This window comes from Carassius auratus, linkage group LG28B (genome assembly GCF_003368295.1).
Source record: "Carassius auratus strain Wakin linkage group LG28B, ASM336829v1, whole genome shotgun sequence".
Classification (NCBI taxonomy): Eukaryota; Metazoa; Chordata; class Actinopteri; order Cypriniformes; family Cyprinidae; genus Carassius; species Carassius auratus.
Window position 1 is genome coordinate 832,262 of NC_039293.1, and position 25,283 is coordinate 857,544.

General features: G+C 37.1%; 2 protein-coding genes across 4 annotated transcripts in view; one reads left to right on the plus strand and one right to left on the minus strand.

The window, feature by feature from the left end:
* Positions 1–182: 182 nt before the first annotated feature.
* On the minus strand, positions 183–18,303 carry LOC113067638 (dynein assembly factor 5, axonemal-like). The gene is made up of 13 exons (XM_026240009.1): positions 17,726–18,303; positions 16,374–16,558; positions 16,034–16,158; positions 15,342–15,460; positions 14,390–14,622; positions 12,923–13,153; positions 8,171–8,314; positions 7,758–7,926; positions 6,756–6,903; positions 5,912–6,062; positions 4,985–5,141; positions 4,080–4,271; positions 183–550 (listed from the first exon to the last, which is right to left on the minus strand). The coding sequence occupies exons 1-13, from the start codon at positions 18,255–18,257 to the stop codon at positions 399–401; spliced, it is 2,538 nt and encodes an 845-aa protein (XP_026095794.1). The 5' UTR covers positions 18,258–18,303; the 3' UTR covers positions 183–398.
* A 1,035-nt stretch (positions 18,304–19,338) lies between these two features.
* Positions 19,339–25,283, plus strand: part of LOC113067649 (cAMP-dependent protein kinase type I-beta regulatory subunit) — a 53,563-nt gene continuing 47,618 nt past the window's right edge. The window contains exons 1-4 of one of the 3 annotated variants that reach the window (XM_026240027.1): positions 19,339–19,531; positions 20,105–20,295; positions 24,605–24,775; positions 25,050–25,141. In XM_026240027.1, coding sequence (XP_026095812.1) covers positions 19,525–19,531; positions 20,105–20,295; positions 24,605–24,775; positions 25,050–25,141 — 461 coding nt within the window. In that variant the 5' untranslated portion in view covers positions 19,339–19,524. The remainder of the gene's footprint in view (positions 19,532–20,104; positions 20,296–24,604; positions 24,776–25,049; positions 25,142–25,283) is intronic. The other 2 variants (XM_026240029.1, XM_026240028.1) reach the window with 2 other exon arrangements.

A 25,283-nucleotide genomic window follows, 5' to 3' on the forward strand; every position in this document is an offset into this window, starting at 1 on the left:
ATTTATTATGTATATACAAATACAAATATGCATATATATATATATATATATATATATATATATATATATATATATATATATATATATATAGTTTATATAAGTTTAAACAACAAAAATGTTTATATATTAAATAAATTTAAATATAATATAAAATAAGAATATGTATATATAAATAACGCAAATATTTTAGAAATATATACTGTATGTGTGTGTATACAAATATAATGTAAACAAGAACTTTTGTGAAGGCGATTAATTGCGATTAATCGTTTGACAGCATTACTTATTTAATGTAATAAATCTTCACTAATGATAAGGGAAACTGAGGCAAAAAAGTGGCATTATCCATTCACATCTGCATGAACACAGTAAAGAAACCGTAGCCAGTTGAAGTTCTTTCACAGCCGTGTCTGTTTGTGTATTTCTGACAGCGAGTGAATGTGCTGGAGGAGTTGATCACAGTACTCAGGGCTGCGCTGTTTCTCTCTCACCGCCTCCGTCTGCTGCTGTAAGAGTCCTCCGTCCACCTCACTGCCCACCTTCAGAACCTCTGACACAAAAAAACACATGGACACGTTAACATTTCCTTATTACATCAAAATTCACTCACTCTTTCATTAACACAACAAAAAATATAACCATGGTGCAGCGGCAATGCAGTTTGTGATGAAATTATAAACTCTTGAAAAAAACTCGTGAAAAAATTATACTCTCACTTTGATCTATATATATATAAAGCGAGAGAGAGATCAAAAGTGACAGCTCATAATTAAATTATGACCGCAGTTAACTGGTCTATTGATACACTCCCTTTCCATTAACTTTGATAAGTGTGATTATTACTAAAATGCAATAGCATCCATAGTTTTACCTTTACAAATTATATAAAAAAATAAATAAAAAAAAACCTTCAAAGTCAGCTCACCATTACAAAAGCCCATAAAGCTGATCTGTGTTCTTTCAGCAGTCGTGTCTTTGTTGTGGGTATTTGGTTTTATCCTGATTTGTTTGGTCGGGGGATTTACTTTTATCCGTTGTTTTATACATTTGTAAGCGCAACAGAAAACAATGTTCTCTTTGTGTAAAGACATGAGTTAATTTCCTCAGTAACTCAAGCACAGTGTGACAGCGCCGTCATTATAAGATTAACCAAAGGAATGAGGGATTATGGGATATGGCAAGTGTGGTGTTTTAATGGACATGAATCGCATCTGAGGTGTCTTTGAAATACGAGACATGTTTAAGAGCAGATTGAAAAACAAAGAAAGATGAGATGAGATTAAAAAGAGGAAAACAAGATCAGACGAATGGTGCATCCAAAATTGCATACTGAGTGGATACTGCACTTGAATCCCAGCTTACGTAAGAATACACTACACGATTTCCATCCGATTTACAGTCGACGCTGTTGCTGAATGTCAAAGCCATTCTGCAGATTTGAGCTGACCCCATATTGACAGAAAAACTAATTTGTTTACATTTTTGCAGATTTATTAAAAAAGAAAAACTGAAATATCACATGGTAATAAGTATTCAGACCCTTTGCTGTGACAGACATATATTTAACTCAGGTGCTGTCCATTTCTTCTGATCATCCTTGAGATGGTTCTACACCTTCATTTGAGTCCAGCTGTGTTTGAATATACTGATTGGACTTGATAAGGAAAGCCTATCTATATAAGACCTTCCAGCTCACAGTGCATGTCAGAGCAAATGAGAATCATGAGGTCAAAGGAACTGCCTGAAGAGCTCGGAGACAGAACAGATCTGACCAAGGTAACAAAACATTTCTGCTGCACTTAAGGTTCCTAAGAGTACAGTGGACTCCATAATCCTTAAATGGAAGACGTTTGGGACGACCAGAACCCTTCATAAATCTGGCCGTCCGGCCAAACTGAGCTATCGGGGGAGAAGAGCCTTGGCGAGAGAGGTAAAGAAGAACCCAAAGATCACTGTGGCTGAGCTCCAGAGATGCAGTCGGGAGGTGGGAGAAAGTTGTAGAAAGTCCACCATCACTGCAGCCCTTATGGCAGAGTGGCCCGACGAAGTCCTCTCCTCAGTGCAAGACACATGAAAGGCTCCATGGAGTTGAAGGATTCTCTGGTCTGATGAGACCAAGATAAAACCTTTTGGCCTTAATTTGAAGTGGTATGTGTGGAAAAAACCAGGCACTCCTCATCACCTGTCCAATACAGTCCCACCAGTGAAGCGTGGCGGTGGCAGCATCATGCTGTGGGGTGTTTTTCAGCTGCAGGGACAGGACGACTGGTTGCAATCGAGGGAAAGATGAATGCGGCCAAGTACAAGGATATTCTGGATAAAAACCTTCTCCAGAGTGCTCAGGACCTCAGACTGGGCCGAAGGTTCACCTTCCAACAAGACACACTTCACTTCATCTACAGCGATATCGTTGACTTGCAAAGACACTATTTAACTGAACAGAGATGACATCACTGAATTCAATGATGAACTGCCTTTAACTATCATTTTGCATTATTGACACACTGTTTTCCTAATGAATGTTGTTCAGTTGCTTTGACGCAATTTATTTTGTTTAAAGCGCTATATAAATAAAGTTGACTTGACTTGACATTGCCCCTAAGCACACAGCTAAAATAACGAAGGAGTGGCTTCACAACAACTCCGTTGTTGACTGTTCTTGAATGGCCCAGACAGAGCCCTGACTTAAACCCAATTGAGCATCTCTGGAGAGACCTGAAAATGGCTGTCCACCAACGTTTACCATCCAACCTAACAGACCTGGAGAGGATCTGCAAGGAGGAATGGCAGAGGATCCCCAAATCCAGGTGTGGAAAAACTTGTTGCATCTTTCCCAAAAAGACTCATGACTGTATTTAGATCAAAAGGGTGCTTCTACTAAATACTGAGCAAAGGGTCTGAATACTTAGGACCATGTGAGATTTCAGTTTTTCTTTTTTTAATAAATGTGCAAAAATGTCAACAATTCTGTGTTTTTCTGTCAATATGGGGTGCTGTGTGTACATTAATGAGGAAAAAAAAAGAACAAATGATTTTAGCAAATGGCTGCAATATAACAAAGAGTGAAAAATTCATTTAAGCAATTAGTTCAAACAGCTGATTCATTAAGTGATTCAGTATGTGACAGTCTTTATGAATGACGCACTGAATCAGTGACTCACTTGAGTCATTCAGAGCTGCGGTTCATTCAATAATGAAACACTGCTGTGTGTCGTTCAGAGATGGAAACTATTTTCATTGGTGAAATTGAACTAAACAGACTATACTTGGTTCAAAATGTAACCCAACCTTAAATTCTTGTTTACTGAACCTGTATAAAATCGTGCAGATATTCGGGGAAACAGCACTTGCTTGTGTGACATTGCTAAACTATATAATATGATATAACAGCATTTTTTCCCCCTCGCATCTTGAATTTTTGGAGCATATACTGCATCATTACAAGCAACTTCACACAGTCAGTTGCCATCCAGTCGTCAATGTCAGATGACACAAGCCTGGGCAGAGCAGGTGCATTAAATGTGTTAAAACATTGTATTTTTCATAATTAATCGCACCAAATTAACATGTTAAATCAACAGCCTTAATACAAATGCACTGACTGTACATCAGGAACCCGGTTATCCCATCAGGGCTTATTCTGCGATATCAACCGGATGACTGTACATTATGGCCTACTTACTATATGTACTTTTTCAATGTCCTTTTGGGGGTTCAAACTGTAATCACGGGGTATGAAGGGTTTCCGAACAGTACTGTGTGTGCGTATGCACTAGGACACATTGACACAGGATTATGGGAAGGTGTTGACAGCCCATGACCTCGCTGGAGGCAGGCCAGTAGCAGAGGAGCGTGTGATGGAGAGTGTGTAAAAATGCAGGATTAATGAGGCTCTTTGAAGTGAAGAACAGGGAGGATCAGAGAAGTGGACCGTGGACCATTAACACTGAGCTGAATCACTTCCTTATGCGGCAGGAAGAGATTTAACAGTGTCTTATAACTGTCATCAGTCACAATTCAGGTCAAAACATCAGGTGATTACAGCAGAAATGAAATATCGCTGCCAAAAAAGTCCTTACCGAGGACTGAATCCTGGATTTTGGTGTCGGGGTCGTCCATGTAGAGCAGCAGCTGCTGGAACAGGAACTCCAGGTGTGGGCGGCACGACTGAGTGTCATAGTTTCTCCCCACAGATGAAAACCACGTGCTCAGAGACTTGAGCGCTTCGACACGGACGTCTTCACTGCTGTCGTCCACACGCTTCAGCAGCTCTGAACACACAGATACACTCATCAAAACATCTACAGCCTCACACACACACACTGAATTAAGTGGGCCATAACAATTATTACACAGACAGATAGGCTTTATTTATTTAATAATCTGGTATTCATTTTTCAGCAGACAATTCAAAATTAAATTAAATAAAAAATAAATAAATTGAACATACTTTTTATAGGCTCTGTGCACTGTTGCATATTAATAAATGTCTTGGTAATTAAAATAAAATAAAATGGGCTTTTCATAGGCTCTGTGCATTGTTATTAAAATTAAATAAAACTGGCTTTATGTATATTAATAAATGCCTGGATAATTTGAATAAGACACATAAAAGCTGACAAAAAACTGTTATGGGAACTGCACACTATTGCAAACTAGTGAATGTCTTAAATTTGTGCAATAAGACAGAATACTGTGGAATACATTTACACTATTTAACATTGTTAGATTCATTTCAGTCTATCATTTTAAATAACATATTTGAATGTAAAATAACGGTGTTATTTCACCATTCACACCAAATAATAAAAATACAGACCTTACTACTTGATTTGATGCGATGATGAAACTACCACTGTGAGCAATAGAAGTACAATTCATTCAATGTGTGACCTTTGACATCCAATGTTCACAACCCATGCTTTTGTCTATGGCACTGTCCAGTGAGGACTGAATGATCTACACCCAAATGAGTTCAGCATACCTGGATAGATCTTGTTGAGTGAGTCCGTGTTGAGCCGCTGTGTTGTGAGTTTCAGCAGTGCGTGAAGAGATCTGCAGGCCAGAAGACGAGCCAGTTTCGAGTCTTCCTCCAGTGCAGAGATCAGCTGAGTGCTGAGAGTCTCCTCCACCGACAGAACCTGAAACACAGCAACATCACACGGACAACATCTAATACCTACATTAGATTGTGTTTAAAAACTTTTTTGTAATATCACAGTCCAGGCCTTTTCTTTCACCAAACGAATATTTAGTTTCACTCCTAAATGTGACAAAGTACAGGACTTAAAGGGTAAGTTTAGACAAAAATGAAAAATTATGTCATACTTTCTGTGCGCAAAGAAAACAAACAACACTTTATTCAACGATTCTTCTACCCGAGTTAACGTCTTCTGCCATTTTGGAGAGTATCACGACAAATACGCACACTTGTCCCAGAACGTAATCAACGTTGTTTACATTAAGCATTAACGTTGATTACGTTCTGGGCAAGGCGTGCATATGCGGTACTCTCCAAAATGGCAGAAGAAGGGAGAAGAAACGCTGAATAAATTGTACATTTCTTTCTTTGCGCACAAAAAGTATGCTCGTAGCTGTGCAAAACTGCAAAAATGGCAAAAAGTCGAGCCACTGATGTCACATGGACTTAATTTACCATGTCTTTACTACGTTTCTGTGTCTGGGAGCATTTCAGTGGCATTGCTGTCTATGCAGGGTCAGAGAGCTCTTGGATTTCATCAAAAATATCTTCATTTGTGTTCCACAGAACGAAGGCCTTACAGATTAATTATTGAAATGAGGGTGATTAATTAATGACAAAATGTACATATTTGGATGAAGTATCCCTTTAAATGCGAAATACTGTTTTATGCGGTGTGTTAATTATGCAGTGTATTATGTGTATTATTACTTGCTCTGCTGGGAAAGCCGCCCCATGCAGGACAGCTAACAGGCAGCTGAGAGCAGCCGTCCTGACAGCCGCGGCAGATCGTCCCGAACGCCACACCAGATTAGGCAGCAGCAAATCCTGCAGGACCAGCTCCATGTATTCAGAAAACCTCCTACAGAGAGAAAACCACAACAACTGTGTAACCTGACCGGTTTTAAACAGACATTAAATCAGCAGGGCTAATGACATTTTTTGCAGTATGTTTGCTTAAAGCAGTTCCATTTTGGGGATTTCCGGTGATGTCTTTTAGCAATAATGATTCATAAATAAGCTAAATAATAATTACCTTTATTTAAAAACAATAGAAGTACATGTCTTGATTTAGATGTCTAGGTAAACCTTTGCATGCGTGTGGTTTCTTTCCTTTCACTCTCCTCTTATTTCACTTTGCAAATCAAAGAGCCACATGAAACGGAGGAATATGGTAAACCATGTATATCTGATCGGGACTATCCTGACAGGTTACTTTACTGGGGTAATTATGAAGGTTTGTCTGTGAAATGCATAATATTTAGATCCATATCAGGCCTCACAAAAGATCTCCGTTCTCAAAATGCATCAATCTTTGTTATTATGCATGTTTATACATCTATTTAAGCACGCAGTGAAGGGATTTTGTATTTATAAAAATATCAAGTGTTCAAAAGCTCAGTTGTTTAGTATTAAGTAACTGCTGTTCTCTCATGCTTCAGTGCTATCAGGTATGACAGCAAGCTTAGTACATGAGTTTTTCGTCAAGAGCATCAACATGCAAACTGCAGAATAAGCACATGAAGTTCAGGATCTGTGTTTGATGACCCCTGACCCCTGTGAGTCCAGAGTGTTGCGGGAGTCCAGCAGTAGTTTGGACAGCATGGTGAAGATGTGAAGTCTCATCTCAGGGTCTCGACTCGGTTCAAGGCAACTCTTCAACAGAGGCAAGAGAGCTGGAAGAAACTCTCCCACCACTGGACCTGAAATAAAACATGTAAAGATGATTAAAAAAAAACTACAATTAAAGTGATAAATGTAACTATTTCAAATAAATTACTGCACTACGTATTTATTTGTATTTTGCAATTTTTTTTTGTTTATATTATTTTTTATATCACACATTTATTATAAACAGTTAACATTTAATTATATTTTAAGGAATATTAACTCCATTTTACCATCTTATTTTTATATTTAATTATTATTATTATTTTTTTTATAGATTTTATTTATTTATTTTTTTCATTCAAAAGATTGTGGTGTTTTTTTTTTAGGTTCAATCTTTCTGAAATATTACTGCATCGAATTGTGCCTTGTTAAAGGTGTAAATGAATCCATGGAAAAATGAAGTAAACAATGTTGGGATCAGAAGGAAGGCAATGCAAATACTGTTTTTTTTTTTTTTTTTTTTCACAACTTGGCACTGCAACTTGGAGTCTTGTTGTCTTCATAGTCATCTTTCTCCTTTAGTTTCTGTGTGGACCTGTGCGTTCTCCTCTCTCTCCTGAACACATGCATGAATCGGTGGGCGGGGCTAAACAGGCAGCGATGTAGAAGCAGGCGTTGATCATCTTCTGCTGTATTACATCGGAGTGTCACATTCCACAAGCTATCGTATTGGCAGACTGCCTTCAACATAAGCTGTTTTAAGACTAACGAGAACGTTTTGAGTTCTGAAACTTGCAGGATGTTTTTATAGGCCAGTAACCTCTTGTTTGTCAAAAGATGAAGCGAATTTGGTTTCTCACCAAATGACCGCTGACCGCTTTGCTGATTGTGCATCTAAACAGAATGAAGGCTGTCATTCCTGGCTGCAAATGAAGCACACACTCACCGGACTGCACGGCGATGATCTCCAGCTGTGTTTTCTGAATGGAGTAACTGGTCCAGGTGTGATGGGAGTCAGACAGCCACTGCAGCAGATCTGCCATGTGCTGCCGGTACAACTCACACGCTCCACCGAGACCCTGTGCCTCACACAAACACCGCACTGACTCCTCTGCCTGAGACAGAGAGAGAGAGAGAGAGAGAGACAGTAATGCTCAATCCATTGACATGTTTGAATGAAGTTTATCTAGGGGCTGGTAAATTAGGCTGAGCAGCTCCTTTGTACATGCATTTAGATTTTGTACAACAAAAGGACCTGCAGTAAGTTCAATATAATGATCTCAGACTGGTCATATCTCAGGTGTACAGCTCAATCTGTGTATGGGAAAGCTTCATGTACACCATTCATGTGAGTTTTACCTTGCTGCATTGCTCCTGCTGTGAGGTGAGGCTCTGAACAGACACCAGGACCTTCAGCAGCTGCAGACTGATGACAGCACAGTCCACCTGACACACACACAGCACAGCGTCCACACACACCAACAACTGATCCAGATACTGCGCCTGAGAGACAAAGAAGAAGAAGAAAAAGAGAATCATTTACAGCTTTTCACATCCCCACTTTTCATTACTTTTGGTTAATGTTAACTTTTCCATTTTGCTTAATTTTCGGTTGCATTTAAATTAAATTAAAATTAAATTTTGTACTAATGCTTCTATATTTGTAATTAATTTGAACTTATTTATATTACTTAAACAAATGGACTCGTAAATCTGTCCAAAACACACAATGACATCAGTCTCTGTTAAAAAAATTAAAATTGCAGACAGGCTTATACTATTCTATCTTAATAAATAAAAATAAAATTATAATATTTATTCTGTTGATTATGTGGTCTCAGTTTTGAAATAAATTTGTAAATAGATTTTCTTTTGTACTACATGGGCAGTTTTTGTATATTAATAAAAGGACACTACAACACATCTAAACTCCCTGAGCTTGCAAACCTTTGACAGGCTTTTCTCTCCAACAGTCTCTGTTGTTTTCCTGTCCCACTGCATTTTACCCTCCCTCAAGACCTCTGTGTCTCTTTCCATGCAGTGATCACATGTCTAGACAAAGTGTCACATTCACAGCAACATTAGGATCATGACACGGTTTCCTCCACTCAGCGGTTCTGTCATTAACAGAGTCGGGACGATTAACCTGCAGGTGTTTTCACAGGCCTACAGGAAGTGTGTGTGTGGGACACTTTTACTACTAAATTTAGAAAACACAACTGAAAGAATGACAACTTTCTCTTTTTATTTAGGTTCAGGATTAGATCATATTTTTTTTTTTTACATTTATATATATGATTAATAATAATAATAATAATAATTAAAAACTTAGGCAGACAGGGTTATACATGGGTATATATATAAAAAAAAAAATAAATAAATAAATGAGACCAACAGGTTATGCATGGGTATAAAAAAAAAAAAAAAAAATTATAAAAGAAAAAAATAATATGTACTACTAGTTGACCGAGTGTTCTTTGTTTTGAAATATATATATAGCCCATGATTGTTATATCATGATCTAGAAAAGCTTTTTTTCCATTATGCAATAGTAATAAATAACTCATATTAAAGATGCTCTCTCTGCCATTCCCGTCCGTCTGGCTCTTCTAGTCCATAAATCTGCTCCTGTCTCCACAGCGTTCACTCAGCAGAAGCGTGTCTTGTCCCACCCTGTCTCCAGCTCGTCCTGTTTCAGGACCGAGGTGAGCAGGCCACAGCTGTCAGCTACCATATGTAAAATATATATACTCGCGAGTATACGTTTGCCTTTCTTTAGACAGCTGAGATTTACATTCCTGTTTGCAGTCCCATAGCAACACCGAAAACAAAACAGGGAGAACTAGTGCTTCTGTTTTCCATGTCCTGAAGGCATCGAAAATCCATTTCATAACGTATTACACAAATGCACACCTTGTGTTAAAGACCGACGACATCTAGCAAACCCTCAAAAGAGGACTGCAGGCGTATTATTTCCTAGCCTTGTTCTTACACGATACCTTTTTCCGATGGTTTTGGAAAACAGACATTCGAAAGAGTTCTGACAACACTGACATCAAAGAGCCACCTGACATCAAAGCTGCAGAGGACAAGAAAGATCAGATCATCTGCCTCCGTTCACTCAACACCGCCTTCACTGAGGAGCAGTTTACACTACAAGGTGTTCAGCCAAAAACAAGAAACGTTTTATGAGTTTTGCCTGTTCGTTTACATGACATCTGTGTTTTGGGGACTGAAAACGCATATTTTTGAAAACGGGTTTTAAAGTGCAAGCTTGATACAGGAATCTTTGAAAACAGTGACGTCATGTGCACGCGCAGTACATGTTAGGTAGATACGCTCAATACATGTCGATTTTAACGGCAAGCGCGAACAAACATACACAACAATGGCGGATATAGTAACATTACTATATGCAATAGCCTTTATGAGATAGTCCATGATCACTAGATTTTATACAGGTGTTACTGTAACCATTTTGTAAATGGTTATCAGCAACCAAATATTGCTAATGTGGAAGTTACTGCCTTTTACCTTGGCATGACTTATGTTTTGTAGACAATGCAAAGGCAGAGTACTTTAAATTCAAAATAGGGATAAAAATCTAGTTTGAGCTCACCATTTTTTAATAAAGATAATTTTGATCACTAAAAAATTTCCAGTGTCCCACCTATAATTAATTTGGCTTGACAAGTAAAAAACTCAAGTCAACTCAGTCACTCAATTTTTCGCAGTTTCACACTAGAAAGTTAAAGTTTTCTGCCTTTGTAGGGCAGCATATAAGTATGTGTACATGTATATACATACAGTGGGGATCGAAAGTTTGGGCACCCCTTGCAGAATCTGTGAAAATATGAGTAATTTTCAAAAAATAAGAGAGATCATACTAAATGCATGTTATTTTTTATTTAGTACTGTCCTGAGTAAGATATTGTACATAAAAGATATAAAAATTTAGTCCACACGACAAAAAAATTGTTGAAATTATTAAAATAATCCCACTCAAAAGTTTAGGAACCCTTGGTTCTTAGTACTGTGTGCTGTTACCTGATGATCCTCGACTGTCTTTCTGTTTTGTGATGGCTGTACATGAGTCCCTTGTTTGTTCTGAACAGTTAAACTGAGCAGCGTTCTTCAGAAAAATCTTTAAGGTCCTGCAGATTCTTCAGTTTTCTAGCATCTTTGCATATTTGAACCCTTTCCAGCAGTGACTTTATGATTTTAAGATGCATCTTATCACACTGAGGACATTTGAGGGACTCAAACACAACTATTTAAAAAGGTTCAAACATTCACTGATGCTCCAGAAGGAAACAAGATGCATTAAAAGCTGGGGGGTGAATTTTTCTGAAGAACGCTGCTCAGTTTAACTGTTCAGAACAAACAAGGAACTCATGCACAACCATCACAAAACAGAAAGACAGTCGAGGATCATCAGGTAACAGAACACAGTACTAAGAACCAAGGGTTGCCAAACTTTTGAGTGGGATTATTTTAATAATTTCAGCATTTATTTGGTCTTGTGGACTAAATGTTAATATCTTTTATGTACAATATCTTACTCAGGACAGTACTAAATAAAATATAACATGAATTTAGTATGATCTCTCTTATTTTTTGAAAATTACTCGCATTTTCACAGAACCCGCAAAGGGTGTCCAAACATTCGATCCCCACTGTATATGTGTGTGTGTGTGTGTGTGTATTTAGTATTGCACTATTATAGCATGCACCCATAAATTAAATTATATTTTTAGATATACTGTATTTTTTAATATTAGTTTAATTTTTACTCATTTTGTTATGTGCTTGTCATTCATACAAGGATACTTCATATACATACAGTAAAAATGATATTGTGAAACATTTTTTAACAATTCTTAATAAATGTTTTGTATTTAAACAAAATTTGGGATCAATAAGATTTTTTAAAATACAGAAAAAAAGGAGTAATATTGTGAAATATTATTGCAATTTAAAATAATGGCTTTATATTGTAATACACTTCAAAATATAATTTATTCCTGTGATACAAAGCTTAATTTTCATCAGCCATTACTCTAGTCTTCAGTGTCTTATGCTGATTTATTATGAGTTGTGCAGCTTAACATAATTTTTTGGATTCTTTAATGAATAGAAATTGTGTTTATTTAAAGATATATATTTTTTTATATTTTAACTGTATTTTTGCAAACACAGATTCAAATCCTCTCTAATATAATTCTCTCTCTCTCTCAATTTCCATTTAATGTCAGTTATTAGCTACTGCGATATGAAAAACATAAAAACAGGACAATTTACCATTTCCTTCCCTGCTAAAACTGACAAAAAACACCTCCCAGTCAAAGGTCCTGCAACATCTGTGATGGACCGTGTCTTTATAATGTGTCCCCATTTCACAGCCGATGCTTTTGAAGATGCTTTATTTAACGGAAGGAAGACTTTGTGAGATTCTGGCATGAAGTCTGAGAGATGAAACATGGGCAGCTGGACAAAAGTATGCAGGATTGCGGTGAACGCACAGGGGCAAAATTAGTCATTTTTCTCTTAGTGCTTTTAATTACACTACAGAGGAAATTCCTGCATAGCCCTCAGGGGTGGTGACTTGGCACCGGCGAGATGGCAAACTCAAAAAATAGACTGTTATTTCTGATATCAAAGCGAGCCGAATGTGGGTTGAGAGGAAACCAGGGCCAGACTCTTGGGTCTGGGTGGGATTTTTCCACTCGGTCTGACAGAGATATGTCCTAACACACATCGGCACTGTGGGCTGCAAAAATGTAATAAAGACATTCCTCAGGAAAAGTAACCGGAAAATGAAATGTGCAAATAGTTGTTTTTAACCATGTGTAGCATATCATTTTGGAAAATTGGGGCCACAATTTTCACCAAATGCCACTAAGTGGCTGTGCTGTTGGTCATAGCATCATTTCTTCTGTTGGATGCCCTAATGTTATCGGTTGGCTGCATAACTTCACCAAAAATGGAATGAATTCCTGGTAAAACAATCAAAATGGGCAAATCTGATTCAAAATAAATAAAGACACTCCTTTACAATGGATACAGAGCACTCAAGAACAGGTAGAAAGCAGAAAGCTCACGGTCTCTCACCTGTTGGGACCCCTGACAGACTTCAGGGTGTGAAAGTGTGCCTCCAATTGTTATCAGGTGGGGTTCTAATGCCTCCCTTGAGCTCCCTCTTAAAACAGCCCCCAGAACCATGAGAGGAGCCCAGGGAGAAGCAGACGAGCAGGAAGAGGAGTCTTCAACGTGAGGCAGGAGCAACTTGAGGTAAACCTCTGGACTGACAAACACTCCCAACAGCTTTGCTGACTCCAAACACTGTCAAGAGAGGGAAATCAAAATCAATGCAATCAAAGCAGACACAAACCATTCAGATACCATTTGTACAGTTCCAGAGAGCAGCGCATTAAAACAACCCAGTTATGGTAATGATATTTTGGGACACCAGTGCACTGACCCCAATATTTAATTGAACAACTTTGAACAACTTTTAGGTCTTTGCATGTAGGTGAAGTCTCACTTTTCTAATAAAACACGATAAAAAAATACAAATAAATAATTTAATAAAAATTGTGGAAAAAAAGTCAAACAATTTTTGAAATTTTGAAAAGGAAATGATTTTACTGAACTTATAATTAGTGCTGTCGAACGATTAATCGCGATTAATCACATACAAAATAAAAGTTTTTGTTTACATAATATGTGTGTATAATGTGTATATTGAGTATGTATATATAAATACAAACATATGCATGTATATATTTAAGAAACATTTTATGTTTATGTTCAATATATTGTATATGTTTATAATCTTATATTTTAAATTATATAATGTAAATATTTTCAAAATGTTGACTGTATGTGAATGTATTCATGTATAGATAATAAATATATACACAGTACACATACATAATGTAAACTAAAACTTTTATTTTGAATGCGATTCATTGTGATAAATCATTTGACAGCTCTACTAATAATCAAGCCATAGGTTTATCAGGTTCATACTAGGTCTGGATTAATTAATTACAGTAAAAAATTTGGTGTTAAAAGTTTTAACGCATTTAACACACTTGCTCCGCCCCAGACCTATGTAGATGATCTGACATTTCTGATGGCGATGATCCGCTTCAAGTCAAATGATTCAATGAACCATTCATTAAGAACTATTTACTTCACTCCTGGATGCATCAACTATTTGAACGAATCAAACGAATTAATAAATGCCAAATTTGATGTGCGATTAATTAATCGCCACATCATGTAATATATTAGAGTAAAATTTTGAATCGCTTATCAGCACTAGTTTATACATCAAAAAGTCCTCTAACAGAGAGTTGGAAAAGACTACAGTGCATTGAAAACTAAATATTTTCCAGAGTTTTATTTTCTTCATCTTTATGCATGAACAGCTGCTTAATTTAAGGAATATTTTATGGAAGGGAGGCCCTTGACATGCGTGGCATCAAAAAAGTTCAAACTTGTTGGTTAGACTGGCTGTGCATATTGCTTTGGTGGAATGCTAAGCAGTCTTGTGAATGCTGATCCTGTCACCTGCGCTCTGACGTCAGTCTCGGGGTCTGCGCAGGCGCGGTACAGAAGCGTGAGCAGTGACTGCAGGTGTTGTGTGCAGTGATCTTCAGCGTGCAGCAGCAGCACCCGCAGCAGCTGGGCCGTCTTCACTCGCGTCTGCACTAACCAGTCACCCATGTCCCGGCCCACAGCAGGAAGCAGCTTCGACAGATTCCTCACCACCAGCTCCCTGCAGCCCAGCCCGGGACGCTCGACTGCAGGAGACAAAGAAGAGAAACATTGCTTTTACTGGATTTCTCTCATGCACAGCTGGTGAAACAAGTCTCTTATGCTCCCCGCCGCTGTGTTTATTTGATCAATAATAGAAAAATACAGTTTAATTTATTCCTGTGATGCAAAAAGCTGAATTGTCAGCATCATTACTCCAGTCTTCAGTGTCACATGATCTTCAGAAATCAGTCTAATATGCTGATTTCAAGAAACATTTGAATGATGTTGGAAATAGTTGCGCTGCTACAGCACACATAGAGTATCTTTAATGAATAGTCCCTGATGAATAGAAATCTTCTGTAACGATGAGTTGGTTATTAATAAAAATGCAAACATCTGGCTAACAGTTCTTTCACATTAAGGTTATCTGTTTTTCTGTCCTCTCTCAACTTTTCTCTCAATGGAGGTAGAAGAAATGAATAAATGAAATAAACAAATATAAAAGCTAGCATCTGCCATCCCTGCAAGCTTCTTCCTAGTTTCACTCATGAAATAACCCTGAACTAGCTCAGGCCTGTGGGGCTTTTATTCTAGGACAAGACAGCTGCGCATCAAAGTCTGTTGAAGGGGTAAGGGGATGCTACAGTAGCTCAAATGTTATTGAAGGGTGTCATCTAGAGTTTTCATAACTAGCATATATGTATTTAGTATATATAACATCGTTTTTAGGAAAGAAAGTCAGTCTGGTAATAGCGTGTCCTACCTCCAGATGTGTAGAGGACAGGAGCAGGCAACAGGAAGTCCATCTTATCCTTCAGGTCATTCTCATTTTCCTTCTCCCATTGAGATCCTACTTGTCTCCATAAGTCCTCAGCGAGAGACCTGAATGAATTTATTGATCATCACTAAATCATCATTTTGTATAAGAAAAGACACTTTTTTTTTTTATCAAAATGCTTTTTTTTTTTTTTCAAAGAAACTGATTCTTATATATAGCAGGGATGCATTATTTACATTGAATAATTTAATCAAAATGATATTATTATTGTTAAATATTATATTGTTAAAAATGGAAAGTAAAGACATTCATAATGTTACAAAAGAATGATTGATTTTATCAAATAAATGCTGATCTTTTGAACTTTGCATTTATAAAAGAATTGTGAGAAAAAGTAGATTGTTTCCACAAAAACATGATGCAGCACAACTGTTTTCAACATTGTTAATTATAATTTATATAATAGGAATATATATAATATATAATCACAGGAATAAATTGCATTTAAAAAAAGGAAACTTTTTACTACTTTATACTCTGTATTTTTGATTTAATAAATGCAGCCAAACCCTTACCTTTTAACAACAGTATATGATTTACATGAATTTACTTAGTTTTAATGACTTAAAAAGGGCTGGAAAACAATGTGATTTCCATGTCTGTGTGTTTGGTTAGACCTGATCTCAGGGATCTCATCGCTGAGGCTGCTCAGGAGAAGTGGGATGAGCTTGTGGAAGTAGGAATACCGGTCCGGCAGACGGAGAAGCCAATCACCCACGACTATAGTCACTGCTTTCCTCACCTGAACAGATGAGACAAAAATAAACCATCCCCATGTGGAAAAAACACCAGCTACGTGCCTTGTAAGACAGGAAGCATATTTCATATTTAGCAGAAGGATTTCTTGGAAGGATACCAAAGATAAGCCATTTATTAAATAAGCATCAATCAAGAGCTTTCTTTAATTTGATTTCTTTGGTATTCATTGATTTTTCAGTGAAGCGGCTGCCAGCTTACCCGTGGAGAGTCGTCAAACAGTCTCTGAGCCATGTGGGACAAAACGTCATCTAGGTTCTTGCCTGTGCTGTGCTGAATGACTGCGCCGATGGCCTGCGTGACACAAACTCTCACCTGGGAGTGCTGGTGAGAGATCGTCTGCAGCAGCGGCTTCAGGAGACTCTCAGCCTGCAGGTGGAAATGATCTGAGCAAAGAGAGAGGGGGGGGGGGGGTGGATATATGTGATAGGTGTTAGGTAGAAAATGTTAGCCTGAATGAACTGTAAGTCGCTTTGGATAAAAGGGTCTGCTAAATAAATAATTAAAATTTAATTAAATTTTTTATTTTCAATTTAATAGATAGATGAATGGATAGATAATTTCTGCAAGTTTAAAGCCAGTTGTCAGTTAAAAGAGAGATTTTTTTCCAAAAGAGACGTTTCCTTGCAGTTTTCCACCAAAATAAATGCTCAATGAGTTAATGTCTGAAAGAAAAGAAAAAAAAAAATCCATAAATATTAGTATTGTAATTTTACTGTCGTTTTACAAAATTATAATAATAAAAAGTATTATTACTATTATTTTTACAGTTACAGTTACTATTACAAAACTTCTATGCTTGGAATTTGTTTTTTTCCTATGCTGATTTTACCTACAACATCGCTCCAATTATATTATTATTATTATTATTATTATTATTATTATGGTGATTATTTTATTTTATATTGCAAATAAATCACAGAACATCTAAATACTGTATATATATAATGCATACATTTATATGCAATGTATTTATTAAACTCACACTATATATAATGTGAGTTTTATTTTTTTCAATATCGTGCAGCCCTAACATATATATATATATATATATATATATATATATATATATATATATATATATATATATATATATATATATATATATATATATATAAGAATAAAATACTACAACTACAACTAACACATCTAAAGAAACAACACATCTGAAACCACAGGGAAACTTCTCTTTTAAAAGGCTTTTCTTTTGTTGAAAACTGATTTCTAAACTCAGGGAAATGTTTGGATCCAAACCACAATTTCAGGCATTGTTCGAATACATAAATATACTCGCCAACACTTTTTACTCTCATTTGGCCGAGTGTTAACTTTAGGTCAGGGTCTGGGTCATCAGCCTGGCCTCGCTACCGTGACAACCAACAACTTGTCTCAAGATCACTTTGCTACTAAACTTCTGTATAATGAAACCAATTACATTTACACACACATATACATATATATATATATATATATATATATATATATATATATATATATATATACACATCTTAACTGTCTTTTAAAGAATATCAACAGCTTGAGGCCTCACTTACCAGGAATGCTCTGTGCAGCACTGATGGCACATTTACAGCTCTCTTTCTTGACTTCAGGAAAGGGATCTGTGATGGTCCTCTGCAGGATCTTGATCATGTCATCCAGGTAGGGAGCCAGCTGTCTGCCGCACACCTCCAGCAGCAGAGACAGCATCTCCATCAGGGCCAGCCTGAGCTCCTCCGACGGCTCCAGGATCTCCTGTCCCCCGAGCCTCTGCACCAGCGCGGGTATCAGGTAGGGCAGAGCGTCTTCTGGTCTGGGGACAGCTCTTATGAAGCCCGTGAGGATCTGGATCGCCGTGTCTCTGCACATCTCCGTAGGATCTGAAAGACATTTCAGCAACGCCTTCAGCAAACCGGCGAAGAGCTCCTGCAGCGCGCCGCTGGACAAGCTTTGCTCGACGGTTTCTCTTTTCACCGCTTCTAGAGCTCGTCTCCTCGCGCTTTTGTTGTCGTCGTTTAGACAGTTTAAATGGCGGGCGAGAGATTTTAAAACATCCGCTGCTGCTCGCTCATCGCTGGCGGTCGCCATTACTGCTTCACGTGTGCGTTTGTTGTTGCTGGAGACTGGTCGTCATGGCGATCGTTGCCGCTACGACTGCAGCTTGCGACAGCTTTGATTGCTTTACGGTAGATGTTAATTCAAAACAGCTCCTCGACTTTATTTTACTTCGAGTCCATGGTCAGAACATTTTCAAAAATTTGTAGAAAATCAAATATGAGCGTAGCACTATTTTATTGTATCCCTACCATATATATATATATATATATATATATATATATATATATATATATATATATATATATATATATATATAGTATATATATATTTGTGTGTGTGTGTGTGTGTTGCTATTTATGATTTATTTAATAATAATTATTATTGTTAACTCATATTAATATTATTTTCATTTTCATTTTCAAAAATTAGTAGAAAATCAAATATGAGCGTATCACTATTTTATTGTATCCCTACCATATATATATATATATATATATATATATATATATATATATATATATATATATATATATATATATATATATATATATATATTTGTGTGTGTTGCTATTTATGATTTATTTAATAATAATTATTATTGTTAACTCATATTAATATTATTTTCATTTTTTTATATTTATAACAATATGTGTGCAACACATAATACAATTAAATGTCATTTACAATTCAATACCGTTAAATAAATAAATAACTGAATAAATAAGGATGAAGCACATGAGAACGATTTCTAATTAGATGCATAAGGATTTATTATATTTTGGAATATAATTTAATTTAATTTACTAATCTTGCCGTCATGCAATTTGAATATTACATGAATAATGTAAGAAAATCAGCTTATTATATCCTAATCATGCATTTATTTTATGTTCCATAGCTGCTCACCTGTGAAAAAGTCATCTGTGCATATAAATATGTGGAGTTACAACACATCAGTCTGTTTCAAGTGTTTGCGGAGGTCAACTCTGAAAGCGTGCGTGCTGTTCTGAGTGACGCACACCCCCACAATGACGCTGATTGGCTGCATCCGCGTACTATAGAAAATAAATGAATAACTCTAAGATAAAACATAACAGTCTCAACCCACCAACATCTACAAAACAGTTCAAGGTCTTTTCTGATCTTTAAAATTACGTGTTTCATTGCGGACCATAACGTCTGCGTCCAATCGGGAGACGTATTGACGTCATAGCGCTCGCGAGCAGCAGCAGCAGGACCAAACAAGCAACATCCCCGAGCGCGAGCCCCGCATCTCTGCCTCGTAACGGTAAGACGAATGAAAGGTAAACACACTGACACGCGACTGTTTTTAGCTTAATATTGCAACAGACGCAGTTTTCAGGATATTAAAGGGCTAAAATTGTTCACAAACCGCATAGGTTTGTGTTTAGAAGCGTATAAGCGGTGATAAAAGCGGTAAACAGGTGATCACGGAGTGATGCTCCACCGACACACCGAAGCGTCGGTTTTCACGCACGACTGAATGCGGTACCGGTTTCGTGAACGTATAACGTTACGTCGAGAATGAGGATTGATTCGACAGTTTCCGGTGATCTTTAAACGGTTGTTGTGTATCAGTGGCGGAGGTGAAATGTAAATAAGTAACATACAGAAAGAATGGCCTGTCTTCATCATCATCATCATCATCATCATCACTATGATTTAGTCATAATGTCATGTTTATCTATCTATCTAGGCGCTGTGTTTTTGCAATAAATGATTGATTGACCAACGCATGCATACTGAATATGTATTTCATTACTCAGGCAGCAGCTTATCATCTGAGAGAACAAGTCACACAGACTTAATAATAAATATCTCTTCTCTTCCCCCTCCTTCACTCTCTTCTCCTGCAGCAGTGATAGAAGATAAGATGGCCACCTCCTCCTCCAATCTGGAAGAAGACGAAAGTCTGAAAGGCTGCGAGGTTTTCGTGCAGAAGCACAACATCCAGCAGATCCTCAAAGAGTGCATCGTCAACCTGTGCATCGCCAAGCCCGAGCGGCCTATGAAGTTCCTGCGGGAACACTTCGAAAAGCTGGAGAAGGTGCGTTACTCCGACTGTACTTGCTCTGGTGCTGGTTGTGTTTGGATGAGTTATGCATTTGTATTGGAAAGGGTGATGGTTAGGGATCTGGGCTGCTGGTGCGAAGGATGTCGCTTTAGTCCCATGGAGCTGGAGAAGCCGGAGCTGGAGAGTTATTGAGATCATTTTCGTCCCATTTGGCCTGGCACTTAACCTCAGGATGCTCCGGTGGGGATTGTTCCTGTAATTAATGTACTGTATATTGGTTTGAAAAAAAAAAGTCTGGCTGAATGCACTGTGATACGGTGTTGATGAATGTATTCTCCTTCCCTCAAACATCCACGATCATTAACTGTCATTGTGTTAGCACTCATAAGTGAGGTTCTTTATGTGTTTTAATTATTGGCAAGTGAAGCACAATAGATAGATACCAGACTTGTGAGAAATAATTGCATGTTTTAGAATGAGAAATCATTGGTTTCTTTAACGCTTCTTTTGCTGGTGCAGCTGCAGAGTGTGTGAACTGAGTGGATGGTACACTTTATCAGGATCTGTGAAGAAGCCGTGCTGTTTATTTGCAGGTTTTAAAACGGATTTTGGATAAAGTAGGGCTTTTATAGATTTATAGCAACTTGGCAAAACAACCTGTTAAACACATTTATTTGAATGCTGAATCAACAGTAAATCTCAGTCTCATAAACAATTATATTTTAAGGATAAAGATAAAAAATAAAAATGAGTTTTAGAATAATTTTGCTGTGTTCTTTTATTTTTGGTGTAGCTCGTTAAATTTAGTTTTAAGAAGTATTTAGCACACCATTTCCATGTTTCATTATGTTTTGATTATTTATTAAGACAATATCTGTTAAACTCTAGGCTAATTTGTTAGACTGTTAGTTAAGTCAAGTATTAATATTCTGATATTATTTACCTATATGTCAACTAGGCAATATTTGGCTGTTTTGAAAGTGGCATCAGCCAATAAAGTGTCCTCTTACTCCGTTACATAGAGGTTAGCCAAACACATAAATAAAAAATAAAATGCTTCACACATAATTATATTTCATTATGCTTTTGCTTATTATAATAACACAGTATCTGTTTAAAACCATATTTATTTATTGTGAGATATTGTTACCAGCTAAAATAACTGTTTTGTATTTGAATGCATTTTACTGTTTAATTCATTCCTGTGTTGCAAAGCTGATTTTTTTCAGCAGCAATGAATCATTCAAGTCAACATTGAAAACAATTTGAAATAAAAATCTTTTCAAACCATATATATTTTGTAACATATTTATCATCACTTTTGGTCAATTGAATGCATCCTTGCTCAAAAAAGAAAAAAGAAAAAACCCGAACAAACACTAAACTCAAACAGTAGTGTACTTTATGTAAGAGGAACTTTAATGAGCCGCAATTGTTAAGAACTACAATCAACATTCCCGCTCCCCCTCAGTAAATAATTAGGAGGCATGCTGATGCTGTTTGATGTTGTTGCCCAATCTCAGACTCGGTGTACCGACCGTATGAAAGTCACAGCAGTCATTCGTTTAGCTGGAGGTGCCAGTAACCGCATCCACACTCAGCTGCAACCAAACATCTTCTTTGATCATGTGCTCCAGGAACAACAGGCTTTTTCAGTCTGGCAGACGCTTTGGGCTCGGCCTTTTGTTTGGAATGTGTTTCTGCTGAGCTACTGTTGGTTTAGGTAGAGCATCAGACAGCCGAAGGGATTGTGTATTCATAAGACACGATCAGATGGACTGATACTGAACGCAGCACAAGACGTCTGCAAGAAGAGAGCCACTGTCCTCGTCTTCTCCTCATGATGAGAGCTTGTGTTTCTGGGGTCATTCAGTGTCATCATCAGAGATTGAGCCGCTGGGTGAACGATGTTTACTGACTCACTTGCATCTCACTCATAGATGGGGTTTAATTGCGCACACATTCTCTCTGTCTGGCACCTTCTGTTCATTAAGGAAGATCAGATTCCACAGGCTGCTAAAGATATTCACCCTCAACTCTGTGTTTGTCCTCTATTCTGAATGTTGTGTATATAAAAGATGTGCCGGATTAAAAGCTTTATGTAGGGCAGAAGGCAACATGAGGGTGAGCAAATGATTACAGGATAATATATATATTTTTTTAAATGTACTGATGTTACTTAGGGATGCACGAGTATTAGTGAAGTATCTTCATGTCAGCTAGATTAGCATCAGCCAATAACTTGTCCTCTTGCTCATGTACCAGTTGCATACTAATTTCAGTCCTGTACAGTATATGGAGGTTAGCCAGCAAATGATAGAAATAAAAATAAAATGTTGCACAAATTTAAAATAGGCCCCTTTAAGCCCAAACATACACTGCCATCCAAACGTTTGGCGCCTTTTATATATATATATATATATATATATATATATATATATATATATATATATATATATATATATATATGTATATACATGAATACTTTTACTTAGCAAGGGCACTTTAAATTGTATAGAGATTTCGAATTTTACGAAAGATTTGTATTTCAAATAAAATGCCTTTGGACTTTCTATTCATCTAAGAATTCAAAAAAAAAAAAAACTTTTCGCAAAAAAAAAAAAAAAAAAAAAAAAAATTGAAGCAGCACAACTATTAATAATTCATGTATTGACCCCAAACAAATGAATGGTAGAGTAGATTAGGCCTATATGTGCACTTTTACAGCATTCCTTTTGTTGGAATGTATATGTGGATTACAGTTTTTCTTTTTGTTTATTGTATTTTATGTATTCTTTTTGTGCAGGGAGATCGAATTTACAAATGATTAGAACTGATTATATTTTATGATTCAGTCAAACTGTTTCACAAAGCATTTGTTTATGACTTTGTTCTGTTTATATGTTTTTAATATTGGGGGCATTATTCTTGATGAATAAATAAATATATTTATAAAGAACTGTAAATAGCAGAACAGGTGATAATCTTCAACATTGTATTAAACAGCAATTTTAATGCAATAATGGAACATTATTCTTCTTATTTTTTGCTTCAGTGTCATTTAAATGAATCATTTTTTTATTTTTTTGTGACCTTCAATGCGAAACTGTCATTCAGATTTGATGATAAATCAGTGTGTTTTGCCTTCAGTATGTCCTTGTAGTTCTTACCATTTGATTAAATTTTGTTTGGTTACAACCTCATGTACTTGAATTGTTTTGTATAGACACTTAGAACACTTGTTTTGTGTTTGCGATGGGCTGCTTATTTAATATTTGAGTATGTGCGTCGATGCATTGTGAGCAAGATGATTTTCTACGTCTTACACGTGTTTTATGATTTCATAGATTTCAGTGTACGTTTGGACTCGTTCTGTGTTAGTTCACGCTCAGGCCTGTTGATGGCTGTCTGAAGCTTGAGAGAGAGCATGTGTGTGGTTTGTGTGCATCTGTGTATGGCATGTGCCCAGCTGTTCCTTTGCATCTGCCTGCCTTCACTTTGGTATTTGTGCCTTGTTGGGATGTTTTACAAACGTTTTACTAACACTTTATCCTTTTATACCCTGTAAAAGTTTTAATTGTGGGATTAACAGACTGATATCAGTTTTACAGGGGCCAGGATGTCATAGACCAACGGCCACAAATCAAACTTTGATTGAGAGCCGTGAAATTAAAGTAGATGTTGCATCATATACAATTATATTAAAATGTACATTTCTTGGAAACAAATGTATTCTCTACATTTCAATGGACAAATAAAACAAAAAAATGTTAAAGCAAAAATATTTTTCATAAAGTTTTTAGCTGTCAGCTTATTTTGCACATTTATTTTCACAATTAATTACTAGTTAAAACATTTGCATATTGTATAAATGGATATATGAATGTGTTTACGTGTATTTATAATATGTATACTATGAGGTGTCTGTGTTTTTCTGTCCACCCCATATATGCAGTGAATGTACAGTGCAGTAAGACTGAGTGTACCCTCTCTGACTAGTACACATCTTGTTCTCACACACACACACACACACACACACACAACACATCGTTTGTGCTGTGACACGCAGCTTTATTGTTCTTCCCTCTTCCATACGGGAATCTCTCACTGTCTCTCTCTCGCTCGTCCAGTGAAATCTCAGTGCTGTTGTGTCTGCTTTCTGTGCTCACAGTAGGTTTCGGTCTCTTCGATTTTATGATCCGTAATCGGGATTTGTAATGGTAGTTTCACCCTCTTAGCGTCCAACTGTGTGTCCTGTGCGATGGAAATGAAAATCCAGATGGTCTCGATGTTGTCAGATGGATGTTTAATCTCAGGTATCCTTCACTTCCTCTCTCCACAGGAAGAATGCAAGCAGATCATGGCCCGTCAGAAGTCCAACTCGCAGTCGGACTCTCACGATGATGAAGTGTCCCCTCCTCCTCCAAACCCGGTGGTGAAGGCCCGGCGCCGGAGAGGCGGGGTCAGCGCCGAGGTCTACACAGAGGAGGACGCCGTCAGCTACGTCAGAAAGGTTAGAAAAGCAGATACAGTTTGGATTAGTGTCTCAGTCGCCCCATCATTAATAGACCAGAGTCACTGCTGTATTTTCACATTCGTTTTTAACCCTTTCTAACCCTACACCTCAGAAACTGCTTAGTAACATCCACAATTTGTCACAAGCACATTTGTCACAAGCACAACAGTCACAAATTACTGAGAAAATACACAGAAAATTGAAAATGCCAGTAAATATTAAGAATTATTTTATGAGTATTCATCTAGTAAGTTGTTTTCTTTGCTTATAGGTCATCCCAAAGGACTACAAGACAATGACCGCCCTGGCCAAAGCCATCTCTAAGAACGTGCTGTTTGCCCATCTGGATGACAATGAGAGAAGGTAAATGCACATCATCGGAGGTTGTTTGTTGACTGGTTTAATAAGTATATAAGGCTACGCTCACACCGTCAGTGTTTGGGATTGACAACCGCTTTTGCTTATAGGTGTGAGTCTCAAAACTTCCTGTTCACACAGCAGCTTA

Bases quoted from the DNA above. Each gene is read 5' to 3' on its own strand.
- LOC113067638 (XM_026240009.1), bottom strand. From the start codon at position 18,257: ATGGCGACCGCCAGCGATGAGCGAGCAGCAGCGGATGTTTTAAAATCT. The intron at 14,623-15,341 runs GTAGGACACGCT...TGTCTCCTGCAG, and splicing joins TGTCCTCTACACATCTGGAG to TCGAGCGTCCCGGGCTGGGC. The intron at 7,927-8,170 runs GTAAAACTCACA...TCTCTGTCTCAG, and splicing joins AGCAGGAGCAATGCAGCAAG to GCAGAGGAGTCAGTGCGGTG.